This window comes from Brassica rapa, chromosome A10, assembly GCF_000309985.2.
Source record: "Brassica rapa cultivar Chiifu-401-42 chromosome A10, CAAS_Brap_v3.01, whole genome shotgun sequence".
NCBI classification, from domain to species: Eukaryota; Viridiplantae; Streptophyta; class Magnoliopsida; order Brassicales; family Brassicaceae; genus Brassica; species Brassica rapa.
The window spans coordinates 4,205,584-4,229,450 of NC_024804.2; the positions used below are offsets into that span (position 1 = coordinate 4,205,584).

The following is a 23,867-nucleotide window of genomic DNA, read 5'->3' on the forward strand; positions in this document are numbered from 1 at the left end:
ATGGTACAGGTTTTCTGTACGCATGATTGCGACAAGAGATGATGTATAGTCTTTGAGATTTATGTTCATGATCGTCTGGATATGTTGCTAGCGTTTAGAGGAATATTAGTTTGTCGTTTGCCTATTCTTGACGATTTGCAGAAGTTTTTGAAGTTTGGGAGTATACGAGTATAGTATACGTACCTACTCCCCATTTTTTTACGAAAGAAAACGGTTGAACCGATACTTTGAAGGGTTATGTACGTTTCTTCTTCTGAGGTTTAGAATGATTGATAATTCGGGACGATTTATAGACGTCGCTTGGACTGTGATTTGGTTGTTTCCACGTTGACGACTTGGAATATGTTGGTTCCGAGAAAATTGCCAGAAACGAATCGGTTTTAAGACGACGTTCATTTTTCTAGTTTTTCTGTCTTTAGGAAGCGAGCTTGATATGCGTGGCGATCGTTTCTCGATTTTCGGAGAGTTTAGATCGGTTTGCAAGATCTGGATGAACAATTATGGAACAATATATCGAGACAGGAAAAATCGCTTAAGACTTAGTTCGCTACACTATTGGCCTAGGTTTTACGTTCCCTAAAGTTCTATGGCAGCCTCAAAGTAATTTCCTACGAAAATTCCAAGTCTGATTTCAAAAATTTCAAGTCGGAAATACCTTAGTTCTCTCGAAGATGCAGTTTTATCGCTTCTCAGTTTTGCTTGCTCATTTTCCTTTCCTCTTCTCGTGTATGTTCGCCATTTCCGATATTGGTGTTGATCCTTTGAAAGTTAACATTTATTTTCCGAACTTGACTGTTATCTTCTCCTTAGATATGACGTCAAATTTTGTAAAAAGGTTCAACGTAATCATATAGTTGAAGCGGCTAAGGTGTTAAGTTAACCGTTACCGTTTTATACTATTAATCTGAATCCTATGCGAGAAAACAAGACTTTGCGGTAAAACTCTTACACATTGAGACTTCTTTTGTTTGGTAATGAGCCAAACTTACGGGTTTTGGTAAGATTTATCGTTTCCCTTCGTGTTTACAGGGAGAAATCGCGAGCTTGTTTTAGTGCTCGTCCTGTGGCGGAAGGTCGCGACTAAGTTTTTGATTTTTTTGAAAACTACGGCGTTTGCGTAAGCGTTGGCCATAGGAGCAGTCAGTGCTGCGAGTTTGTCTTTCATATATCCAGACATCGTTTCGATCAAGCGTTTTGTAGCCATGAGTAAGAGTAATCCATAACCCCCCCCCCCCTCCTTCTAGCGCCAAACTGTGGAACCGAAATTCGCACTGTCGATTTCCGTTTAAATAAGGAAACTAGGAAAACCCTAATTTCCCAGAGGTCCCGGATCTCTGCGAGAGCCAACGACAAGTGACCAAATATATGCGGAAATCATGAAAAGATAGCAAACGAGTTTAGCGAAAACAGTAGATCTTATTTCGAGTCCGCGTAAGAGCGTTGCGATCATTACAAAAGATTATAAAAGCTTTGGCTGCAAAGGCTGTCAGCGAGTTACTTAGTTCTAGCGGCCTAATAGCTCAAACCTAGTTGAGTCGCAGCTCGATAACAAAAGACGAAAAAGATACAGAAAAGGTTTTTGATTGATTTCGGACTGAACCTTGTTAAAGGCTGCCTACGTACCCCTTTCGAGGATCAAACCGAACGTAGTTCAATTGATAGAGCTGGACAAAAGATCGAACTGCCTGGACGAGTTCGTCTAGTAATTGAGTGCCAGACATAGAAACCGAACTTGTCGAGAATAAAGCCTAAAGTTTCTAAGTGCAAAGAATTCCGAGTCTAAAAAGTCCTCTCCATGCCTCTCGCCTAGGACTCCTTATATACTCGCTCCTAGGTCAGTTTACGCTTTTCCCCTTCTGCCCTTAAGCCGTCATAGCCTAAAAATAGAGATATTCCATTTTTCCCGATCTTCGTAATTATCTTCAAAATTTCGTATTTATCCGCGGAAACTTGACATTTATCCTTCCTTGCGCGCCAAGCGTAAACCGTTCTACGGTTTACGGGCTTTTGGCTAAGAAATCGTAGGATGGGCCTCGAGTCGCGTTTTAGGTCTCTTTGGGCCGTCTTCCGACATGAACAAACTTCTTTCGATAAAGAACAAACTTTCCGCGGTTTTTACCGCAAAGTTTTATCGATGATTTAGAATGGCGGAAAACATGAACTGAGTTCGCTACGGTCTTCGGGAGATAGCATCGAAGGATAGACGAGAATGCATGGACTGGTGCCAAATTGACGTTTCGGAAGAGCTCGGTCGCTACGTAGCGACCGAGCTTGGCTCGAACTCGGTCGCTACGTAGCGACCGAGCGGGACGGACGCTCGGTCGCTACATAGCGACCGATCTTGGCTCGAGCTCGGTCGCTACGTACACTTAGCGACCGAGCTTGGCTCGAACTCGGTCGCTACGTAGCGACCGAGCGCACGTTATGTAGCGAACGAGCAGTGTGCATGCTTGGTCGCTGCGTAGCGATCGTGCGTGGCTTGTCCGTGGTCCGATTGCCATACTCGAGGTCATCTGTGTCCGTTGCCTTGAGACAGCCGGTATTTGATTCAATCGAGATTTGAACACAATTTTACCGCGAGATTCTTCGTAAAGATTTCTTTACGAAGATTACTTTTCGTAAAAACGTTCAGTCCGATTTTTACGGACTTTCAGACATTGATTCCGTCGTGACCGATTTTGACCCCAACACAACTCGAGAGCTGCTCCTTCCATATTTTCAACGAAGAGACTGCAGTAGCCTGCGTGATGTACCCTTGAGTAGCGCACCGAGCAAAACAGACATGCATGGCTTGATCATGAGAAGCAATAAAGATATATTTTCATTGTTTAACTCATATCTTCCAAACTATGAGGCTTCTACGCATGAAATCACTTGAAGAATGTTCTCAACTCAATTACGGAGCTCCTCGAAGAAGAATCAGATCAAACAGAGTTCATATGTGACAGTTATGTCATTTACAAATCAGGAGATCTTTAGTTTTCGTAAATTCAACGAACCATACATGTATCATCTAACAAACTATGTAACAGCTAACAAACATATATCATAAATGGCGATATGAAATTTAGGATCCGCTAACACATTGTCTAGTGTACAAGTAAAAGATCAGAGGTTACTTCATTTTATTACTTGATAAGTATATTCTTTTAATAAATAAGTTATCAGCTACTAATTTATATATTGTTTAACTTAGAACTTGGAATAAATCTTAGATTCTCAATTTGCTGAGATATTGCAGTCATAATTCCTAATTCATCTTTTGATTTTAATTCTGGAAGCATAATGGGAGATTCATAAGTTGAAACATGGTGGAAAGAATCAGATGAGAAAGATGAATAAGTTGACAGAAGATTGGTACTAAAAACGTGAACGTAATTCACGGTGGTTAAACGATTTGGAAAAAGAACCACAAAGGCGGGAACGTTTGTGGAAGATCAATCCGATTAGTATGAATTTGGAAAGAGAACTTGATGAATTAGTCTACTGCTTAGCAAGAATAAAAAAGAAAAACATTGTACATAAATGAGATAGAAGAAGATAGAATCGTAGGAATATACAAAGAAGAAAGAGAAATGAAGAAGAGAAACGAGGAAAGAGATGAATGAGGAATAAGAAAGTAGAAGTATTATATGAACTTCAGAGTAAAAAAAACTATAGTAATCTACCATTAATTCAAATTTTGGGTACTTCCATAATATTGGTCTCATTCTTGTATATTAGGCTAATTGTCTCTTTTTTATATCACTTATGGAAAATTTGTGCCATCATTTCTTAAATTTGTTTTCAAAAAAAAAAATGAACAAGTAATATTCAAAGCATGATCATTATCTTGAGGATTTTAGCTGAAATTTATGTAATACACAAAAAGAATTCTTCAAGCAAAAACAAAAAGATCAAAGTCTGTTGACCGAATGATTGGTTAAACATTAATATCAAAATGATCAATGCTCATGGGGGGTCGTTCGCAATGCATGGGCCGCACTACCTTCTACTTATAGTTTGAATAAATCCATAACGTTTAGTAAAAATCATGATATGCACTGCACATATACATATACACTCAGTGTGTGATTGTATGGTCACTATAGAGTAAATGTTTACTCTCAACTTTTTGTTACTCCAAATTCCACTGAAAAAATACCAATCAAGTGGAATACTATTTTCACCTATTTACTCTTGTTACTATTTAAAAAGGGAAAACACACACAAGTTTACTCTGAGTTTAGATAGAGTAAAATAATTTACTCTATTTTCCTTTTTATTTCTTTCTTTTCTTCCAGTTGTTTCCCACCTTTTTTTACACCATATTACTTATAAATTTGATAAAATAATAATAATATTGCAAAAAAAATCATAAACTAAAATATATAAAATGGAGCACACAGAATTATAGTTTTAAATATTTATATTTGGTCGAATATAAATCTCAGGTCGAATTTATTCGGGTCGTTTTTTTGTATATAAATCTATTCGAATTAGTTCTTTCAACTAAAAGAATTATAAACTTAATTAAATACTTGTAAATTTTCAGTTTCGGTTTGATTTCAGATCTAGTATTTATGGATTAGTTTCGGTTCGGATTTGGTGTCCGGATAAATTACCAGACCTAGAATATAACACGTGAAAAACAACTAATGATTTTCATGACCGTAAAGGCCTGTATGATTGTAATGACAATTAGTATTTTAATAATAAAAATGGTATCTCAATTATTAGTAGCACTATAAATACGTAGCTAGGCTTTAGGTTGCATGACTCATAAATCAGCCATAGTCACTTTTTGCTTGGGCAAAGTTTCTCTTCTTTTCATATATTGCAAGAATGTCCAAAGCCAATATGAAATTCTGCAATAGTTATTTTCTGGTGGATCCGACCAAAGCAAGTGTTTATGATCTCATTCTTCTTTTGTTTTCCCCAAATCTTATCAGCGCAAGATTCATTGATTCTCCACCGGATACGCTCAATAGCGCCCGGCGAAGTTTCGCGAGTCGATGGATGATTGCATTGGCCATTTTTCTTCAGAAAGTATTAATATTCATAAGAACACCCTTGGCATTCATAGGTCGTATAATCACCTATTGGCCCAATCTTCTTACGGCAAATGGAGGTTTCTTCAACTTGATACTTAACCTTTTGACAGGTGTGAAATCTAACAAAGCATGCTTTAATTATCCGAAATTAAAATTTTGAAAAGACTTTAACAGTCTCTAATAATTGTTACCCACTTGTTTCCTTATTTTACATTTGACACTAATCCCCCTTCTCCCCCACAAAAAAAAAGTATACATCAATAATACCCTCGGGTTTTTGGACTTAACCAATATGACACTTATCACACGTCAACAAGATTTGTGACAGAACGAGGATTAATTACTACATGCAAGACCTTGTAGCACATATATTATAATATAAAAATATTTAACAATATATTGCCTTAATATTTATTTCGAAGAAAATAGTGTTATAGGTTTTAAGAAAATTAATATTTTGTTGTTGTTACAGGAAAGTTGGTGAAGCCTGACGAATCGTCCGCGACATATGCGTCGTTTCTGGGATGCACAGATCGAAGAGTAGAACTTGACCAGAAGATAGAAGTTGGCACGATCGAATACAAGTCGATGTTATCAATGATGGCTTCTAAGATCGCTTATGAGAACAAATCTATCATCACTTCCGTGGTCAAAAACACTTGGAAGGTTAACTTTATTTTCTCTGTCTCTTTTTTCTAGGGTTTTATGCCTCTCTTGTTTTAATTATTAATTAACTAAATATAACAATACAATTACTTCTTATTATCATCCCGTTTTACTTACTAATAATTATTTTTAATTATGAATTACATTATAAAATATTTAATATTCATAATTATTTATAATTTATTTTTAGTTAAAGAGTAGTTATAATTTGACGCAAGTTTAATTCATTATTATTGGTAGCTTTTTTTATAAGGAACATGTATATATTTTATACTGAATCTATTACTATTTTTAATCTTTTCGAAGTTACTTTTACAGTTGTACAAAAAATATAATTATATATTTATTAGATTAAAATAAGATCTAAGATTTTAAATACTTTGTAGAGTAATTAAAAGTATCTAACTCTTCCTTGGAACCCGTCTAACAATAACTAAAATTCTGATTTAATGTGTTCGTAATCAAAATGTTAATCAATCATTTTATACATATTCTTCATATTTTTGTTTTGAATGTTTTAATAACATAGATGATATAAAAATCTAGTGGATCTTCTAGTAATATTGATTTGGGGACTTTACAAGATCGTGACTGATAATTAGTAGAGTAAAATAGTGGAAATAAAAACGTGAAAATACGAGGAAAGAGATTTGTCAAATCCAGATTAATATTTCATCTAACAAAAGTTAAAGAAACATTTATCTCTACTTTTTTCACTGTGTTAGAGTAAATGGACTGAAATATTTTCCACTTGACTGGATAAAATCAGAAGAAATGGGCTAAGATAAATTTCTACTTACCTTATTTTACTCTAATATACAAAACAGTCACACTCTACATATATCTTTAATATACTATTTTTGTTCCTTAAAATTACATATTCTATAAAAAAATTGTTTCAAAAAGATCCATCTTATATTTTTAATGCATGTTTTATTAAATAATTGCAAACTTTAATAAATTTAATTGTACTAGTTAAATTTTTATTGGTTTAAAATTATGGAAAAAAATAAACTCAAAAAACTATATAAATTTAATATGTTTTAATAAGATGTGTGAAAAATCTAGAATATATAACTTTAACGAACGGAAGAAGTATGTTTTAACTTTTACTTCACACTTTCTCTCATTTTACATTTATTCTGTGACGCAGATGGACTTCGTGGGTTACTACGACTGTTACAACGGTAAGCTAAATGCAACGCTTTATTCTTCTAGGAAATGTTTTTTCTTTCCCACTTCAGTGATTAGGGCGTCCTCTGTGTATTTTGGAATAATTATACCCTTTTAGTGCATAAATAAAGCCTCTGAAGTACCATTAATACAGAAAACATAACCGTGTGGATATAAATAGATGTACGTGGGACAAACACCATTCTTGCGATGGTAAAAATGCTTTCATTTACTTCTTTTTTTGATAATACGACAGAAATAAGTCTACAAGATCATGATGATATATATGCCAAATTGGTCTCTGTACCATATCATATCGTGTTGAATAAATGAGCAACGGACCCTACTGATTTTAAATGTATCGTCTGACGGAATTATAATATAAGTGTACTTAAAGATCCCAACTAAATTTTAAATGTAGTATTAAAGTTTGCTATTTTAATTCTATAACATAAATATACTAAACGTAATGCTATTTGTACTCACTGTTACTATTTTTATTACGCAAATCTGTCGGAGCTCGAAATGATAGAAGGCATATATATCTGAGTAAAGTTTTTTTGAACTAATTTTTTTTTTTTGTTAAAGAAAAGATAAAAAAAGGATGCCATGAAAGATCGGAGTTTAAGGAACTAATTTGAGTAAAGTTTTTTTAAGAGATAATTTTCTCTTCTCTTTTACTTTTGTATTTTTTAATAACTTATTAGTGAAAGATGCCATGAAAGACCGACGATATCGTAACTAATCGATTACATTTTTCCGACAGAATTAAAAATATATCTGACAATGAAAATAAAATTAATTTCATAATTGAATTCCTGGTTATTTTGTAAATATACGGATGCAGAGAATGCACGTAAATCTTAAGTTTACACATTATTTTATAACTATGTTTAGGTCTATATAAGTTAGGTGCATATCTAATCTATGCTAATTTACCAATTAGATTTCAATATGTTGGTACATTTTTCGCCATTATGAATCATATGTTAAATGTAGTTGTATTTAGAATCAAATATTGGAAGAATAATATGGGGACCAAGATCAAAATTCATGTGTTTTGTCAGGGGTTAGCAGCCAATTTTTAAATGCAAATGCTACATGAGATTAGATCGGTGTATTTAAAAAAAATAGTTTATTTTGTATTATCAGAAAAATCTTTAGTTACTTGAATGATGAAAAGAGGAGTATATTACTGCCAAACAAGATCTATTATTCTGGTGCGCAGAATATTTTTATTTGTATGTTAAATACTTGTTTTTCTTTTTGACCAACTTTACTTGTTTGAAAAGCCTATCAGCTTCCTATTTTTTTTTCTTCAAATTATAATATTACAACATCTAAAAATTTTAATCTGAAGAACCTATCAACATTTGCAAAAACGATTGAAAAGTTTTTTTTTTGTGGTCAGCGTTCCAAGAAAAAAATCTGACACAAGCCTTTGTGTTCAAAGCATCGGACACAAATCCGAACCTCATCGTCGTCAGCTTCAGAGGAACCGAACTTTTCAGCTCTGATGATTGGTGTACTGATCTTGACATCTCTTGGTATGTGTGTATATATATATAATTAAATACTTAAGTTTTTTTTTTAACACAAATACTTTAGTCATATATCATTTTTTCCGAGTTTTAAAATAGGTACGAATTGAAGAACGTTGGCAAAGTTCACGTCGGGTTCTCGAGAGCTCTAGGCCTCCAACAAAATGGATGGCCCAAAGAAAATATAAGTCTCATACAACAATATGCTTACTACACGATTAGACAGAAGCTTAGGGACATGCTTGCCAGAGACAAGAACCTTAAGTTTATTCTAACGGGTCATAGTCTCGGGGGCGCAATAGCTGCTCTGTTTCCTGCGATTCTTGCAATTCACGGTGAGGATGAGCTACTTGATAAGCTAGAAGGAGTCTATACATTTGGACAGCCACGTATAGGGGACGAGGAGTTTGGGGAGTATATGAAAGAAGTAATGAAAAAGCATGGGATAGAGTATGAAAGGTTTGTTTATAACAATGACATGGTGACTAGAGTCCCCTTTGATGACAAGATTCTGTTCGGATACAAGCACTATGGATCTTGCAATTACTTCAACAGTCTCTACCAAGGAAAGGTAAACTAAAGTATCCTCTATCCAAAGTATTTAAAATGGCACAAAAATAGGAGATTTGAAGTAGTCAAGAAGAAAACTCAACTTGGCTTTTATGAGATTTCTCATTTACATGAAATTAACGTGAGATATAATAAGCTATCATAATTAGAATTTTGTTTTGTCCTTTTCAAAATAGTACTAGCACTAGCTTTTGTCTGCGAAACCAGTGAATGATATCGAAAAAGCCATGTTTGTATATGTATTCTTACAATTATTGTAAATCTGAAGGTAAGAGAAGATGCTCCTAATGCCAACTACATTAGCATGTTGTGGCTAATACCAAAGCTGCTGAGTGGTGTCTGGGAGTTTATAAGGAGTTTCATAATAAGGTTTTGGAAAGGCAATGAGTACAAAGAGAATTGGACAATGCGAACTGTTAGAATTGTTGGGATAATAATCCCTGGTGTATCTGATCATTTCCCACTTGATTATGTCAATTCCACGCGCTTGGGAGGCTTGGCTCGACCTCTTGCTACTACTACCCCTCAGGATAAACTTTCTCTCATTGCTTGAAATAACATGATGACTCGTCCCACTCAAGTCAAGCAGAAGAAAGTCCAAGGTGTGTTGAAGAAACCCAATTTCAGATGTATCGAATAAGTTTTCAAACTAAATAAAGGATGATTTCATTTACTTGTTTTTATTTTCCCTTACTTCCTTAATAAGAGAAGGAATACTCTTGAGTTGTTACTTAAAGTGTTGTTTTCCCTGTAAGAATCGAATGGTTCTAATTTCTTTTCATAGAAACAAAAACAAAGCAAACAAACTCTTACCATTTTTTTTTCTCAACAAACTCTTACCATTTATTTTGTTGGGGCCTCTCTTGGTTCCCTATCATTTCATTTCCGAAAAAGGAGACGTATTGATTATGTCTACTTTTGTAAGCTTATGCGTAGATGCTCACCAAACACATGTATAGAGATTTAATAGCTTTACTAATTATTGACTCGCCTCTCATTATTTAAGCTCAGACAAGTCACATTTTGTGTGTCCATAATATGGGGAAACCAATTTTGGTCACAAAAAGAAAAAAAAAATTGCCACAATTTGATAAAGAGATATTTCAAAGTTAATCCACAAAAATATTTATTTGCCATGATTTAGTCACAGTATTTTTGTGACTATATAAAATAGCCATTTTTGGCTATATAAAGTAGTAACGATTTTGTTACAAATTTTGTAACTATTTGAATCCCTAAACCCTAAACACACTTTGAGCTCTAAATTCAAAATACAAACCTTATAATTCTGGTATCTTCATTTTATTAACCTAAAATCTTAAACTTCAATTCAAATTTAATATTTTAAAAATCTTAATCTCAAATTTTAAACTAAATTCAAACATTATACTTCAAACACTCAACTCTGAACCTAAACTATATACCCTAAATCATAAACACTTAAATTTTGTAACTTACACTTAAAACTTCTCTAATTTTATAACTATAACTAATAACAAATACCTACACCCTAAACATAACTTTAAAATTCTAAATTCTAAACACAAAATTTAAAATTCTTATGATAAACCATTAAACCATACATGTATACTTAAAATTATTTAATCTTAATATGTATATTTAATAATTTAAAATTTATAAACCTAAATTTAAAATTCAAATTCCATACCCTATATTCCCCAAAATTCAAACCCTAAACATAACCCTTTAACTTTATATTTTATAATTTTTAAACTAAACCACCATATACCTTTGTGAGGACTTTGTTCGAAATCCCCTAGTGTCTGAGGCCCGTTCACTTCATGTATTTGGGCCGAAGACTGCTCCAAGCCCACTCCAGCTTAACATCATCACACATGCTTATATATATGTGTGTAGTTAATGTGTTGACTAGGTTAAGGTAAGTATAAGAAAATAATTTACAGACATCAGAACACGTTGGAGAATAAGAGAAATGACACATCAACATAAGATAAAATAGCTTAGGGCAACGTCTATTTGATCTTTACAAGGTTTTTGTATTCTCTTGTTAGTTCTTGAGTTTCCTTGTGTAACAAACTATTCGACATCATTATTTGGCGATTGTTCAAGTCTCTTTGATCTAGTGAAATTTGGGAGCACAAGTTCTCCCTGGAAACGTACCCGTCAAAGTTGATTGTATCATTCTTTCAAGCTTTAGTTCTAGGTCAAGGAACGATATTTTCCCAATAACCATTAAGATTTCAGGCGCATCAACTACCTGTCAATTTTAAGTACAGGAAGTAACATTTGGCTTAGAATTCACATCAATCAAAACTTTATATTTGGAGCACTTAGCCATTTAAGTAGATAAAGTTACAGTTTCCATTTTCTTACCCACAACAACAGTTTTGCTTCAGTGAGTTTCAGTTGTTCCAAAGCTTTTACCTAGTTAGATAAAAGATAACGAGTAATCATGTTCTCGGTAAGTGAATAGTTCTTTTAACTATAAGAGACTCAAATCATATATCTTGTCACTAATCCTGATGAAATAGAGAGCCTTAGCAAGATGAGCTCACGAATCTAACTTTCACCCAAATTTTTTTCCGCATCTGTAATCCTAAACAAAGCAAAACACAATTTTCTCCAGAACTGTTAAAGAGGCGACTTAGTTCTTATTAAACTCCTCATTGTTACTCGCACGCATAAAATCAAGCAACTTTTGATTCAACTTCTCCTCAGCATATCCAATTTCAAACTTGTCTTAAAAGTATAGGGAAGAAGAAAGAAACCACAACTATGGCAGCAACAACGGTTGATATCTCAGCTCCAGAAGTGGAGTTCTTTGTTTCAAAGCAAGAGACTGGGTACTGATAGGAGATTTTCAAGGAGAACGTTTGTTCTCTGAAGAGAGGATGCAATGTTTGTCTTTGGGTTCCTATCAGTCTAATTTGGGTGTGGGTTTTCTGATAATTATAAAGTTGATTGCAAATATAGAAATTTAAAATGGTGATGACCCCCTCTTTTCCAGAATAGAGTAAGGTCATCTTCCAATAAGTTCTTGACAAGTTGGAGATTATGGATTTTAGAAAATGCAACTTTTTGGAAATGTATTAACACATTTTCCGCTTATCTCTAGATTGACATACAATATCTATATAACCACTTTCTTCAACCAATTTTTACTGAGTTTTTTAGATTTTTTTTAAGGGTCTTACATCTACTGGTCTTTGGCGATATCTTGAGACGATGAAGACCATACTTGGGTCTAAATTTCCTACTGTCACAGAGAATGAGTCAGAACAAGTTAAGGGTGCAATCGATTTTACAGGACTGATAATTACACGGCACTTCACTGTCAATGATAAGTCTTCCTCTCTGAAACAAGATCTCCATGTTTTCAAGATAGACAAGGCTGTGGAACTGACCCGTAAGTTATATGATATTGTGGAATATTAAAGCAAAATATATGGCTCAAAATGAGCTTCGTGATATATTGCATAATTGATCACTTAAAAGAGAGAGACTAATGTTTGATTATTTTTTATTTCAGTGTGCATACACCATGGAGACTGCAATAAGTACTGTTATATATCATAGAAAACTACGGAACCCTCCTATATATATATATATATATATATATAACATATAGTATTTTCTCTCTCTTTACTTCAGTAGATGGAGCAGCATTCTCATTTTGATGAATAATGATGTCAATATCCACAACAGGTACATCCGCAGTAATAGCCACTGAATTTGACAGCAATGTAGTATTCTCTGGAATTTTAGGAGGCTGTCAAGGCATTCCGTGGATCCCCAAGGAACCCGATTTCGAATCCGCACCACACTAGATTTCCACAGTACGTGGCCATCAAGGCTTTCACATTCTCTCTTCGGAGAATGGTTTACCATTTTTTTTTTTACTTCAACATTTCCACAAAAAGAGCTCACTGACCAAGAAACACCACGTCTAAAGTTTCTCCAAGCTCAGGTTCGGATTTTGTTACTGATCATGAACCACTGTTTGGTTCCTCAAATGTTTCTACGGAAATCCAAGTCGCACCTGCTGCATCACCAAGCTTGATCACTTCTACAACCATCTTAATTAGCAGATGTTCTATCTGCTCCTTCTGCCACTAAAACACCCATTATGAAAACTGTTCCATCAAACAGTATCAACAAGGAGGTCCAAAAAACTTCTGTTGTTGACCTCGTAACCACAACACTTAGCGCTAATGCATTCGAGAGTCCTTCTTGTTTCTCTGTGCTAGGTGACATGGATGAAGCCGAGATAGAGTCAATGGTCTCTCTCATCTTGACAAGAGGTGGGAGAGAAACAAAACCTCCTATCAAATACTAAGACTTGGAATGGAAGACAACACAAGGTAGAAGAAAGCATGGTCCGCATGGCCGTGGATCCAAACGCTAGCTACTATCTTTTATTTCATAGTTGGTTTTGCTAATTTCTACCTAAGTAGTTTCATAGGTATGAGATTTTAACTATCATGATGTGCTCATGCAAACTTTATCTCGCTATAGAGTTTTATCACTCTATCACGTAAAGGTTTTATGCTTTTTAAATTTGAAAGCCTTAAATTCTGTATATTGTTTAAGTTTTTAAGCTTGTGATTACTTCATAGTTCACTAACATGTAGACTAGTTCGAACTTCTAATAAGAGGCCTAAAATAATAAAAAAGAGTCTCTGAGTAACAGAGAACAAAGGTCAGAAGACGTGCTTTGAGCTCTGAACGTAAAAACTAAAGTTGCCATATATATATATATATATATCGTTCAATATATATTATTTTATGGTTTTGTCGCAGATATATATATGTTTTTTTTTTGCTAACTGTTGCACATATATTTTACGATGTGTTTTTAATCAAGGGCTTATTTGTGTACTGGCCATATTTTGAAGACAAATTAGGTAAATAGCAATGGTTTTAATATAATGAAAAAAACTAGCATTTACACTCTAATTCATCCGGTTATATCCTTTCTCTTCGCCATTACCCGGTAAAAATGTGGTCTATATATCCACGTAATCCATAAATATATGGTTAAGTGTGCCTAGAAACTATTCTACACGGAAAAAAGGAATTATCCACGTCACATGTTTATTAACTACATACATATGCACTAAATGTTTTATTCCACAAGGCCGAAGTAGTATGAGATTATAACTCCATACACAAATCCTAAATATTAAACATTACCACAACTCCTATATACTAAACCCTAAACTCTAGTCACTAAACCCAAACACAAATGTAAACTATAATATATAGTTATAATATTTTGAATAAAATTAAAATATGAAATAGTATATACTATTGACCATATACATATGCACCGAATGCTTTATTCCACATGGCGGAAATAGTATAAGATTATGACTTCATTCACAACTCCTAAATATTAAACATTACTCCAACTCCTAAATACTAAACCCTAAATTCCAATGACTAAACCCAAACCCAAATATAAACTATAATATATAGTTATAATATTTTAAATAAAATTAAAATCTGAAATAGTATATACCATTGACCTGAAAAATCTGAAATAGTATATACTATTGACCTGAAAAATCTGAAACCCAAACCCAAATGTAATCTCCCGGTTCATGTAAGTACACCCCTCAGTCCTAAAAAATTGACATGAAAAATAAGAAAATAATGAGATGGTTATACAACCTCACACGTATAGTTCATAAGAAAACAATGAAATAACCTTAGATTTTCATGTGAATAGAACATACTATTCTATGCATGCCATATTACTACACTATGTATATATATGTGTGTGTTTGACAAACAACAAATTTTATTCTCTTAAAAATGGAGTGTATTCTATGTACAAAAAATCTAAGAGAAATAAACCAACTAACCTCCGTGAAGTTTCCTCAGATACTACACGTTGTCAGAATCACATAAGAAATAGGGCCTTCAACTCGCTGTCACAATTTATACCGTCTTCTTTGCTAAAATTGGCACCGACATTTCTCTCGCCGCACGAGTTGAGTCTCTCTTGAAACACAGGTCTCATTTATCTTGCCACATTTGTTGAAACTCTATTCTTCATCGTCCCTTCACCGTGAACACAATGAGGTTAATTGGAAGTAGCTACATATCTGAACAAAATTGATTAACTGCCCCTAAATATAACTCTATTCTTCATCGTCCCTTCACCGTGAACACAATGGGGTTAATCAGAAGTAGGTACATATCTGAACAAAATTGATTAACTGCCCTAATATTTACTAATAAAAAGTAACCTTTACAGATATGTGTGAATATCAAAAGGTATGACTAACGTATGGACACGAGTAACTTTGCCACAATAATTATTTATTTATTTTTTCCTTTCTGTGTGCAGGTTTTCCCAGTTATTCATGAGGGTAATATGGCTATTTTTTTTTTATAAAAGAGAAACAGTGTATCGGTCAGCTAGGTCATTTGGATATCTAGTGAATTATGCTTTTTTTTTTGGGTTATACAGTCCAATTTCCCTTATACAGTGATTTCAAAGAATCAGACCTCTTATACATTTTCTCTTAACTTATATATTATATATATATAATGTTTTTAAATGGAATTCTTTCATAACTAGTTTTATATATGCATCTATTGTAATTTATATATATATATATATATACCTTCTATAGTTGTTATGCACCTAATAAATCTAGCTCTTGAATTACCCATGTTGTGTTGTTAAGTATATATGCCTTTAGTTAATATTATTTTTAATGTTTATATATCATTTATTTTGCAATAGCAATCTCATAAAAACATATTATGTGTCCTTAGTTTCTTGTTTCTTTTCTACTATAGGTTTATTATTAGAATAATTTCTTGTTTGTATTTTTAGTCCTTAATTATAAACAGTTATTAATGATTATTGTTGTTGTTTTTTTTCTTGTCATTTTGCCTATTTTTATAAATAAGTTTGATCTATATAGTTTTTTTTAACATAATCTATATTGTTTAGAGCTGGTTATTTAGCGTGATGGGCATAACACTATTGTCGATGTATTCATAATATCATCTCCAAAACAACATTATTCTAAAATTTGCAAAACCTCAAATTGAATGTTTGATAGTCTTTATCTCCAAAAGTAAAATCTTATATTAAACCTTAAAAGTGGTATAATTTATATTTTAGTCATTAATGTCGATTTAGATTAGTTAAAATCATACAAATTTTATAAATAAATATGCAATTTAAAATTTAATATTGTTTATAATAATACTTTTTATGAATTTATTAAATCTGAACAAAAAATATAATATAATTAATTTAATAATAATAAAATTTAGATTAAATCCAAATTATGGATAATGTGTGGAGAATTTTGTAATTTTAAATCAAGTTTACCGAAATTTTAGTAGTATTGTAGTACATATAAAACTATGTGAAATATGAAATTAAAAGGATTAAAGTGATAAAATAAAATAGTTGATAATATTATTTAAAGAAACAGAAGTGTAAGACTTAAAAAGCAAGAAACCTCAAATGTAAAGTTTAAATTTAGAAAAAATGGGAAATTAGATCGTATGTAAGTTATTAATTTGGAGTTTGATCAGGGTGAATTTTAATTTGCGAAAAAGATCACCTACTTTTTTGACCATATGCAAAAATATTGTAAAATTCTCTAAACACCCTTCCCAAAAAACATATTAACAGAATTACCATAGTCTACTTTGAGTTGTTTTCACACGTGAGAGATATTGTCCTATGTCTGAGCCAATGACCAATAGAATCTCTTCTTCTCCATTATTGTTTCTCTCTTTTCTCCAATTTTCTCCACAAACTTGTATACATTCATATATATTTATTCCAAAAACAACAATAAAATAAATTCAGAAATTGCTAAATGCAAAGAACATATAAGAAAAAGAGCTTATTTGCAGAATAGCCATATTTTGAACATAAATTAGGTGAATAACAATGATTTTGACATAATGCAATGTCAGACATTTAGACTTCAAATTGTCTGGTTTTGTCCTTGCGTTTACCAAGTTTCCTGTTGCAAGTGAGTGAGTAGATGACGTCGTGTTTTTTGTGGTGTATTTACAATCACATATGAAAACAAAGCGCATGTCCCAAATTATTTATCACCTAAATTTTAACGCTATGCAGTAAAAATGAAAAACGAAATAGTATATGCTTTAAAGTAAAAAGTGTATTCAAAGTACGTAACATATGTGAACATACGTGAAGAATCGAAAGTTACAAAATTCAAACTCCATATAACTAAAATAGTATATGACAACCATAGCAATGGAATAGTAACAACGAAATAGCATATTACATATTGTTCAAATTTTGAAATGTTTAAGATTGCATGGAAGTAAGTAATGCTTATCCCAGCGTTTAACCAAAATTTCTATAAACTATATCCAAAACAATAATCACTAAACCCTAAAGGGAAATATAAACCATAACCCAAATATCAAAATATGCAAAATAGTATATATGAAGCATTATCAAAATAGAATAGTAACAAACGAACTAGTATAGCATATATTGTTCAAATTTTGAAATTCTATGATTACATGGAATGAGGTAATGCTTATCATAAACGTCAACCCAAACAGTACATAAGCTAAACCCAAAAAATTAATCACTAAACCCTAAAAGAAATATAAACCCTAACTCAATTATCAAAATGTGGAAAGTACACATATAAAGCATTACTAAAATATAAAAATTAAACCTAAACAGAATGGAACAAAATAAATATCATAGTAAATATTGGTGAAATTATGAAATGACTATGCTTGCATGAAAGAAGTTAATGCTAATCCAACCTCAATCTCCACCTTCTGAATAGTAAACTCTAAATCTTAATCACTAAACCCTAAACTCAATTATAAACCTCAAATGTATATATAAATCTTAAATCCAAATAAAATGGAACAAAATAGATAGAATAATACATATTGGTGAAGTTATGAAATGTTTATGATTGCATAGAAGAAGTTAATTGCTGACCCCAAATTGAGATTGACTGTAGAGTATTATGTGAAGATTAACAGCATTAGAGAAAAGAGATGGAGAAGACAACATCGTATGAATATCATTTCATTCATCATCACATTGTATTCTGTTTTATTTGATGTGATAATAAATTCTATTTCATTTACATTTAATATACTATTTCTCTTTACAAAATCATATTCACATCAATGTAAAACACATACATACACCGATACAAAACTCATATCAATAGAACATGAAACAACAACTAACAAGATTGAACTTTTTTTCCAAGCATGCATCAAATGAAATATAACATTGTAAATAGTACATTATATATTAATAAACATGGCAAATAAGAGAATAGTCAAATTTGAAGGAAAGACAATCTGTTTCATTTCATAAAATAGTATAGAAATACAATCCTTGTTCATCTCCCTCCTCGTCTTCGAACGCGAAATCAAAACTTACATGTTTTCACGTTTCGTCTTCACTCAATAAAATATCTCAGATTGAGAAGATGGATGCATAGCCCGGGTGGTGCTCCTTGCTGCATCGGCTGTAACTGCAGCGAGCTTGCGGTTTCATAAGCAGAAAAGGTTGAAATTTTGGGAGAAAATTTTTGATCACAAAATATTCCTAGAAATCCCACATAGACAAAATTTCATCAACAATCCAACAAATCTGAGAAGACACAGATTAACCTTCTCCAAATTAAAAAAAATATTTCAGAGAGTGAATGAATATCAAAGAGCCACGAATAACTTTTGACAAGTAATTAGTAGGAAGTTTTATTTTTTTATTTCTTTCACATTTTACCCGTTGTGTTGAAAGATAAAATAGAACTATTATACAAAAGTGAAACCGTGTATAGGTGTACTAGAAATTGGTTATGTAGCTAATTAGTATTTTTTTTTAGTTATACAGTCCAATTTCTCAAAAAAAAAATTGGAAGAGCATTAGCTTTCGTCGGGAATCTTGACACGATGATACGTTAGTTCAAGGAATGTAACAAGATTAGAAGTTAGCTTTGCATTACATAGAAATTCTTAAAGGATGTAGCTACAGACACGAGCATGATCGTTAGAGAGCTTTTGAAAAGGCATAAGATCTCAAAAAGCTTACATTTTCATTTTGAAGAAATTGGCAAAGTGTGAGAAATTGATGTAATTTGGTTTACCTAAATTGATCAGTTGGCATGGATGAGCTCAACCGAAACGAAGACAGTTGAATATGTTTTCTCCGTGTGTCACCGTCATCGCCTTCTCCGTCACCATCACAATTGAAGCTGGTTTCAACAGTAATGAAGAAAACAGATCCCACATGTTATTGTCTTCTCCGTCAAGCTCTCACCGGAATCCGTGGCCACAACAAGCTCCATTCCTCGTCGCAGGTCAAAAAATGAAATTGTCGTGATCTCATCCAGGCACCACTCGTCGCGTCGGATTGTCTCTGTAATGCGATTGGGCTCGCTTTCCTCCGCAGCAGTCATTTCAGCTTCTCTCCTCGACCTCCGACGAACCACGTCATTAACTAAGTTGACAAAGAATTAAAAAAATAAGAATCACTTATTGTGATAATTTCTAAAAAAGTTGACAAAAAATTTAAAAATATTTATACAATTATCTGTGAAGTGATTTTTTTCGTTAAAATCTAAAGCGTTTAAAGTCTTTCTTATTTTAATAAATAATTAGATTATAATTTTAATATATAATTGCCCATAAATTTTAAACAAATTTAATTAATTTGATAATCATCATTATTTAAAAATATTCTATATTATGTATCCAAAATTATTTTACATCATAATATTTTAGAATAAATATAAATATGTATATATGAATATTTTCAAGGTTATTTTACGTAGTAAAATATATTTTATTAAAATAATTTTTTTATCGTATATAAAATTTTAATATTTATTTGATTATTAAATATTTTAAAAGTATGAAATAATGTATTCTAATGATTTTTAATTGATCACATATATATTTACAAATATTTATAAAATTATTAAGCCCGCAAGTGCAGGTAAAACACCTAGTTTTATGTTTAATTTTAGTGTTTGGTTTAAGTTTTGAATTAAGATTTAAGTTTTTGGTATATCTTGTACAACACAGTAAAGCCAATAAAAAGTGAGAATATATAGTGAGAAACTACCTGACATAAAAACTTATATTGTTTGAGTTAATAATTTTGGTTTTGAATTTAGTGTTTGGTATACGTTCAGCTTTCAGGGTTTAACGACGGCGGTATTCCTCATGAGTTCCTCGTAAAATAGGCTTTACGAGGAATTAGCGAGGAAACGCGTTTCGTCATTACTTGTTCGTCGTAAAGAATATTTTTTCGCTAATTCGTCGTAAATTAGCGAGGAAAATATCTCGCCGTAAAAACGAAGTACAACATTTCATCGTAAAGACCACGTAAATATTCGACGTAAAGAGGTCGCTGTATTTCCTCGTAAATACCTCGAAAATTGTTCCTCGTAAACTACACGTAAACATCTCGAAAATATTTTCTCGTAAAGTACACGTAAATACCTTGAAAGAATTTTCTCTTACAGTACACGTAAATACCTTAAAAGTATTTCCTCGTAAAATACTCGTTTATCTTTCCTCGTCATTTCCTCGTAAACTCTCCACGTAAGTAAGTCGTAAATTAGCTTCGAATTTACTTCGTTTTTTATTTTACAGAATTAAAAATATAATTAAAAAAATAAATTATTTAATTTATTAATAAAATTAATTTAAAAAATAATAATAAATAAATACCAAAATATTTTATATATAAATAAGTTTTGAATTTATAATACAACAACCGAAAAAAAAACTAAGAGTCGTTCATCGCCCGGTAGAATTCATCACTCCTCTCTACATCTGCCTCGGGATGTGTTTCGGATAATGACTCACCTGGAATGGGATTTTGTCGCCGCATGTTCCTCAACAAGGACTACCATTCCGGATTTGTGGCCGCTACAACGTCGAAGAAGCCCTCGAGTCCACCCACACGAGCTGTGAACGCAGATCGCGTCGAGTCCATCTCATTACGCAGCTGAGCGGACTCTCTACGCAGCTGAGTGACTTCATCTTCCCGTGTCTGAGCATAAGACGATGTCGCTCTCGGAACATCGTTGACAGAACCAATCCCCAACGTACGTCCCTTTTTCTTAGGGACAACCTTAAAAACAAAAAATAAATATTGTTAGTAAAAATTTAAAGTTAAATTAAATGAATAATAAAAAAAAATTAACCTCCTCGTAAATCTTATCCACTTCTTGTGTGGATAAGGTGACGGGTAATCCGTCGGTGGACTGCTGGGTCAGCTGGGTCTGGCGGTCGTCAAACTGAGCAACCAAGTCGTTGAAGTTTTGCTCGGACTTGCCATCTAGAAATTGGCCCGCTTTATTCATGTGTGTCCTCTCGTAAAGTTGCATAAGAGACGGGAGAACTCCTGTCTCTTTGGCCTAAAAACATTTAAGAAAGTTAGAATATATATATATATATATATATATATATATATATATATATATTTATATTAAAAAATTAATTAAATAAAATATTTAATTACCATTTCTAAACGGACACCGGTATGGGGTTTTAGGCCCGTAGAGTGAAGCATCGGCCCGTGGCCGTGCTCATCTACCGTGTTACGGGAGGCAGAGCAAGACTGGGCGACTCTGATGGACTCAGGATCCCGCCAATAACGGATGAGGCCATCCCACACATCCATGGTGAGCTCAGCGGGTTTGCCACGCTCATACCCCTTCACGATCCAGTCATCCTTCCAGTTGGAGACCGTGTCAAACAAGCGAACTTTCGCCTTCGAGTAAAATGCTTTCCTCACCCTCTCATTGACCCCCATGGACCAATGATATTTTTGCTGTAGAAAAAATTAAATTAATATTTATTTTAAAAAATATACATATAAATCATGAAAAAATTAAACTATATACAATTAATGAATAGTAACTTACAGCATAAATTTTGAACCACGTCTTTCTGACGTAGATCGGCGTCTTTTTCTAGTTCGGATATGGCATGGAGAAGTAACCTTTCATCTTGTCAGTTACGTCCGATGCAAGACATCCGTCAACCCCAAACCTGAAAAAAGACAAATTTAAATTATAAATTATTTATTAATGTTATAAAAGAATTTTAAAATAATTAAAAAAAAATTAAAGTAACATACCACAAAGTTCTGTCCGGTCGGCCGGGGTCTATGACTGGTAAACCTTCTCTGCCTGGCTAACCGAGAATGTCCTCGACAGTGTACTGCGAGTAAGGAGCACTCGGAGGCACCATCAAATCGGGATGAATCTCGGCGGGCATCGGAGGAGCCATCGGAGGAGGCACATGAGGAACCGATGGTGTAATAACCCTCACGAGCAGATAGAATTTTGGTCAAGAAAATTCTTTAAGATCAGTTTGAAGATTGATCGATCAGAACTTAAATAAAAATCGACACGGTGAATTAATCTCTCGGCGGGGCTGTCTTTTGGTCGAAAAACCATCTCTTGATGGTTCTGGTCGAGTGTTAATTATTATTGTTCGATTTTTATTCAGGCTGGGCGAATTTATTCAGAGCAGGACGAGATTTGAATGATGAAAAATATTTAGTCAAAAGAGTCCGTAAAATATCGACAAAACTCTTAATATTATTTCTGAACAGTCACATGTCTTGCACCTTCTAGCCTACTTGCTTCCTCAGTAATTAGGTCACATGACATGCACCTACTTGCTTACCTGCTTGCTCATTAGAAGTCACATGATGGTCACAAGCTGTTTGCTTCAGCTACTTATATCTTTCTTCATGGAAGGGAAATGTTCAGCTGCTTGTGCTGCATGGTCTGCTGAAGCATGTCACCAGCTGTCTAACCTCAGCTTTGTCTTTTGTGGGAGCAAACCCTCATCTGAAGCAACTCCTTATGATATAAAATACCATCTTCTCTCCTCTGGACGTCCTGTTACTGCAAGAAAAACCAGAGAAAAATTCAGAGAGAAAGAGAGAATGAAGAGAGGAAAATCTGTGAGAAAAACTAGTTGCAAAATTCAGAAAAAACTCAGAGAAAAAAATTGAGCATGGACGAACCTTTCTCACCATCCTGTTACTTTAATCAGTGTGTTCTGGTGTGGTTAAGAGCTGAAGATTTGGTGTCCAAGAGTTTAGAATCACCCAAGTTCTTTAACCTTGGATTTTATCGGTTAGACGTGTGTTCAGATTGAAGTTTATATCAACCAAGTTCATCTTAAAGCTTGAGGAAATCGGAGTGAAATGGAGTGCTATTAGTTGAGCTCGAGTCTAGTCTTCCCTAGCCAATCTCATGGAATCAAAGGTGAGTCTAGATAGATGATTGATGAGTAGTGAATGAATATTTCTTGATTGAACGTACTGATTGTAGATGATTGATAGGCTTTGTCTCTTGATCAATATTGAATTGGTAAGGTGTTTACTTAGTGTAAACACTTATTAAATATTTATGAATGATCATAGAGGTTTATTCCAAACCTTAGTACTTTTTCTCAAGTACTAATACATATGTATAGTATTAAATATAATTAAGTATGGAAGTATTAATCATGTGAAGTCTTATTATAAACATGTCTTCCAAAATATTCCCGTATGAATGATGATTACCGTGAATTGATCCTGCGATATGGAACAAGGTCACGAAGACACGATGATGGGGTCGCACCCTGGAGGCCTGTAACTGCATGCAGCGTTAGATGTTCAATTTTTGAATATCTGATGGCGATGATGGTGATGCTAACTCGCTAGACTCGTTTAGCCTTTGTGGTTTTTCGGGTCTGGTATATATATATATAAATATGATTATATGAATGATATGAGAGACGGGAATAGGAAGTGAGGTATATGATTAGATTCACAATGATGGAAGGATAGACCTTATATATGTATTTTTATTAGTTATGGAATATATTT

At 33.2% G+C, this 23,867-nt stretch overlaps 1 protein-coding gene across 1 annotated transcript; it reads left to right on the forward strand.

Moving 5' to 3' along the window:
• Nucleotides 1–4,824: 4,824 nt before the first annotated feature.
• LOC103854373 lies at nucleotides 4,825–20,746 on the forward strand. The gene is made up of 7 exons (XM_009131309.2): nucleotides 4,825–5,143; nucleotides 5,506–5,699; nucleotides 6,853–6,886; nucleotides 8,284–8,419; nucleotides 8,513–8,984; nucleotides 9,252–20,453; nucleotides 20,512–20,746. Exons 1-6 carry the CDS (start codon nucleotides 4,825–4,827, stop codon nucleotides 9,534–9,536), a joined length of 1,440 nt encoding a protein of 479 aa, XP_009129557.1. The 3' UTR covers nucleotides 9,537–20,453; nucleotides 20,512–20,746.
• Nucleotides 20,747–23,867: the final 3,121 nt, after the last annotated feature.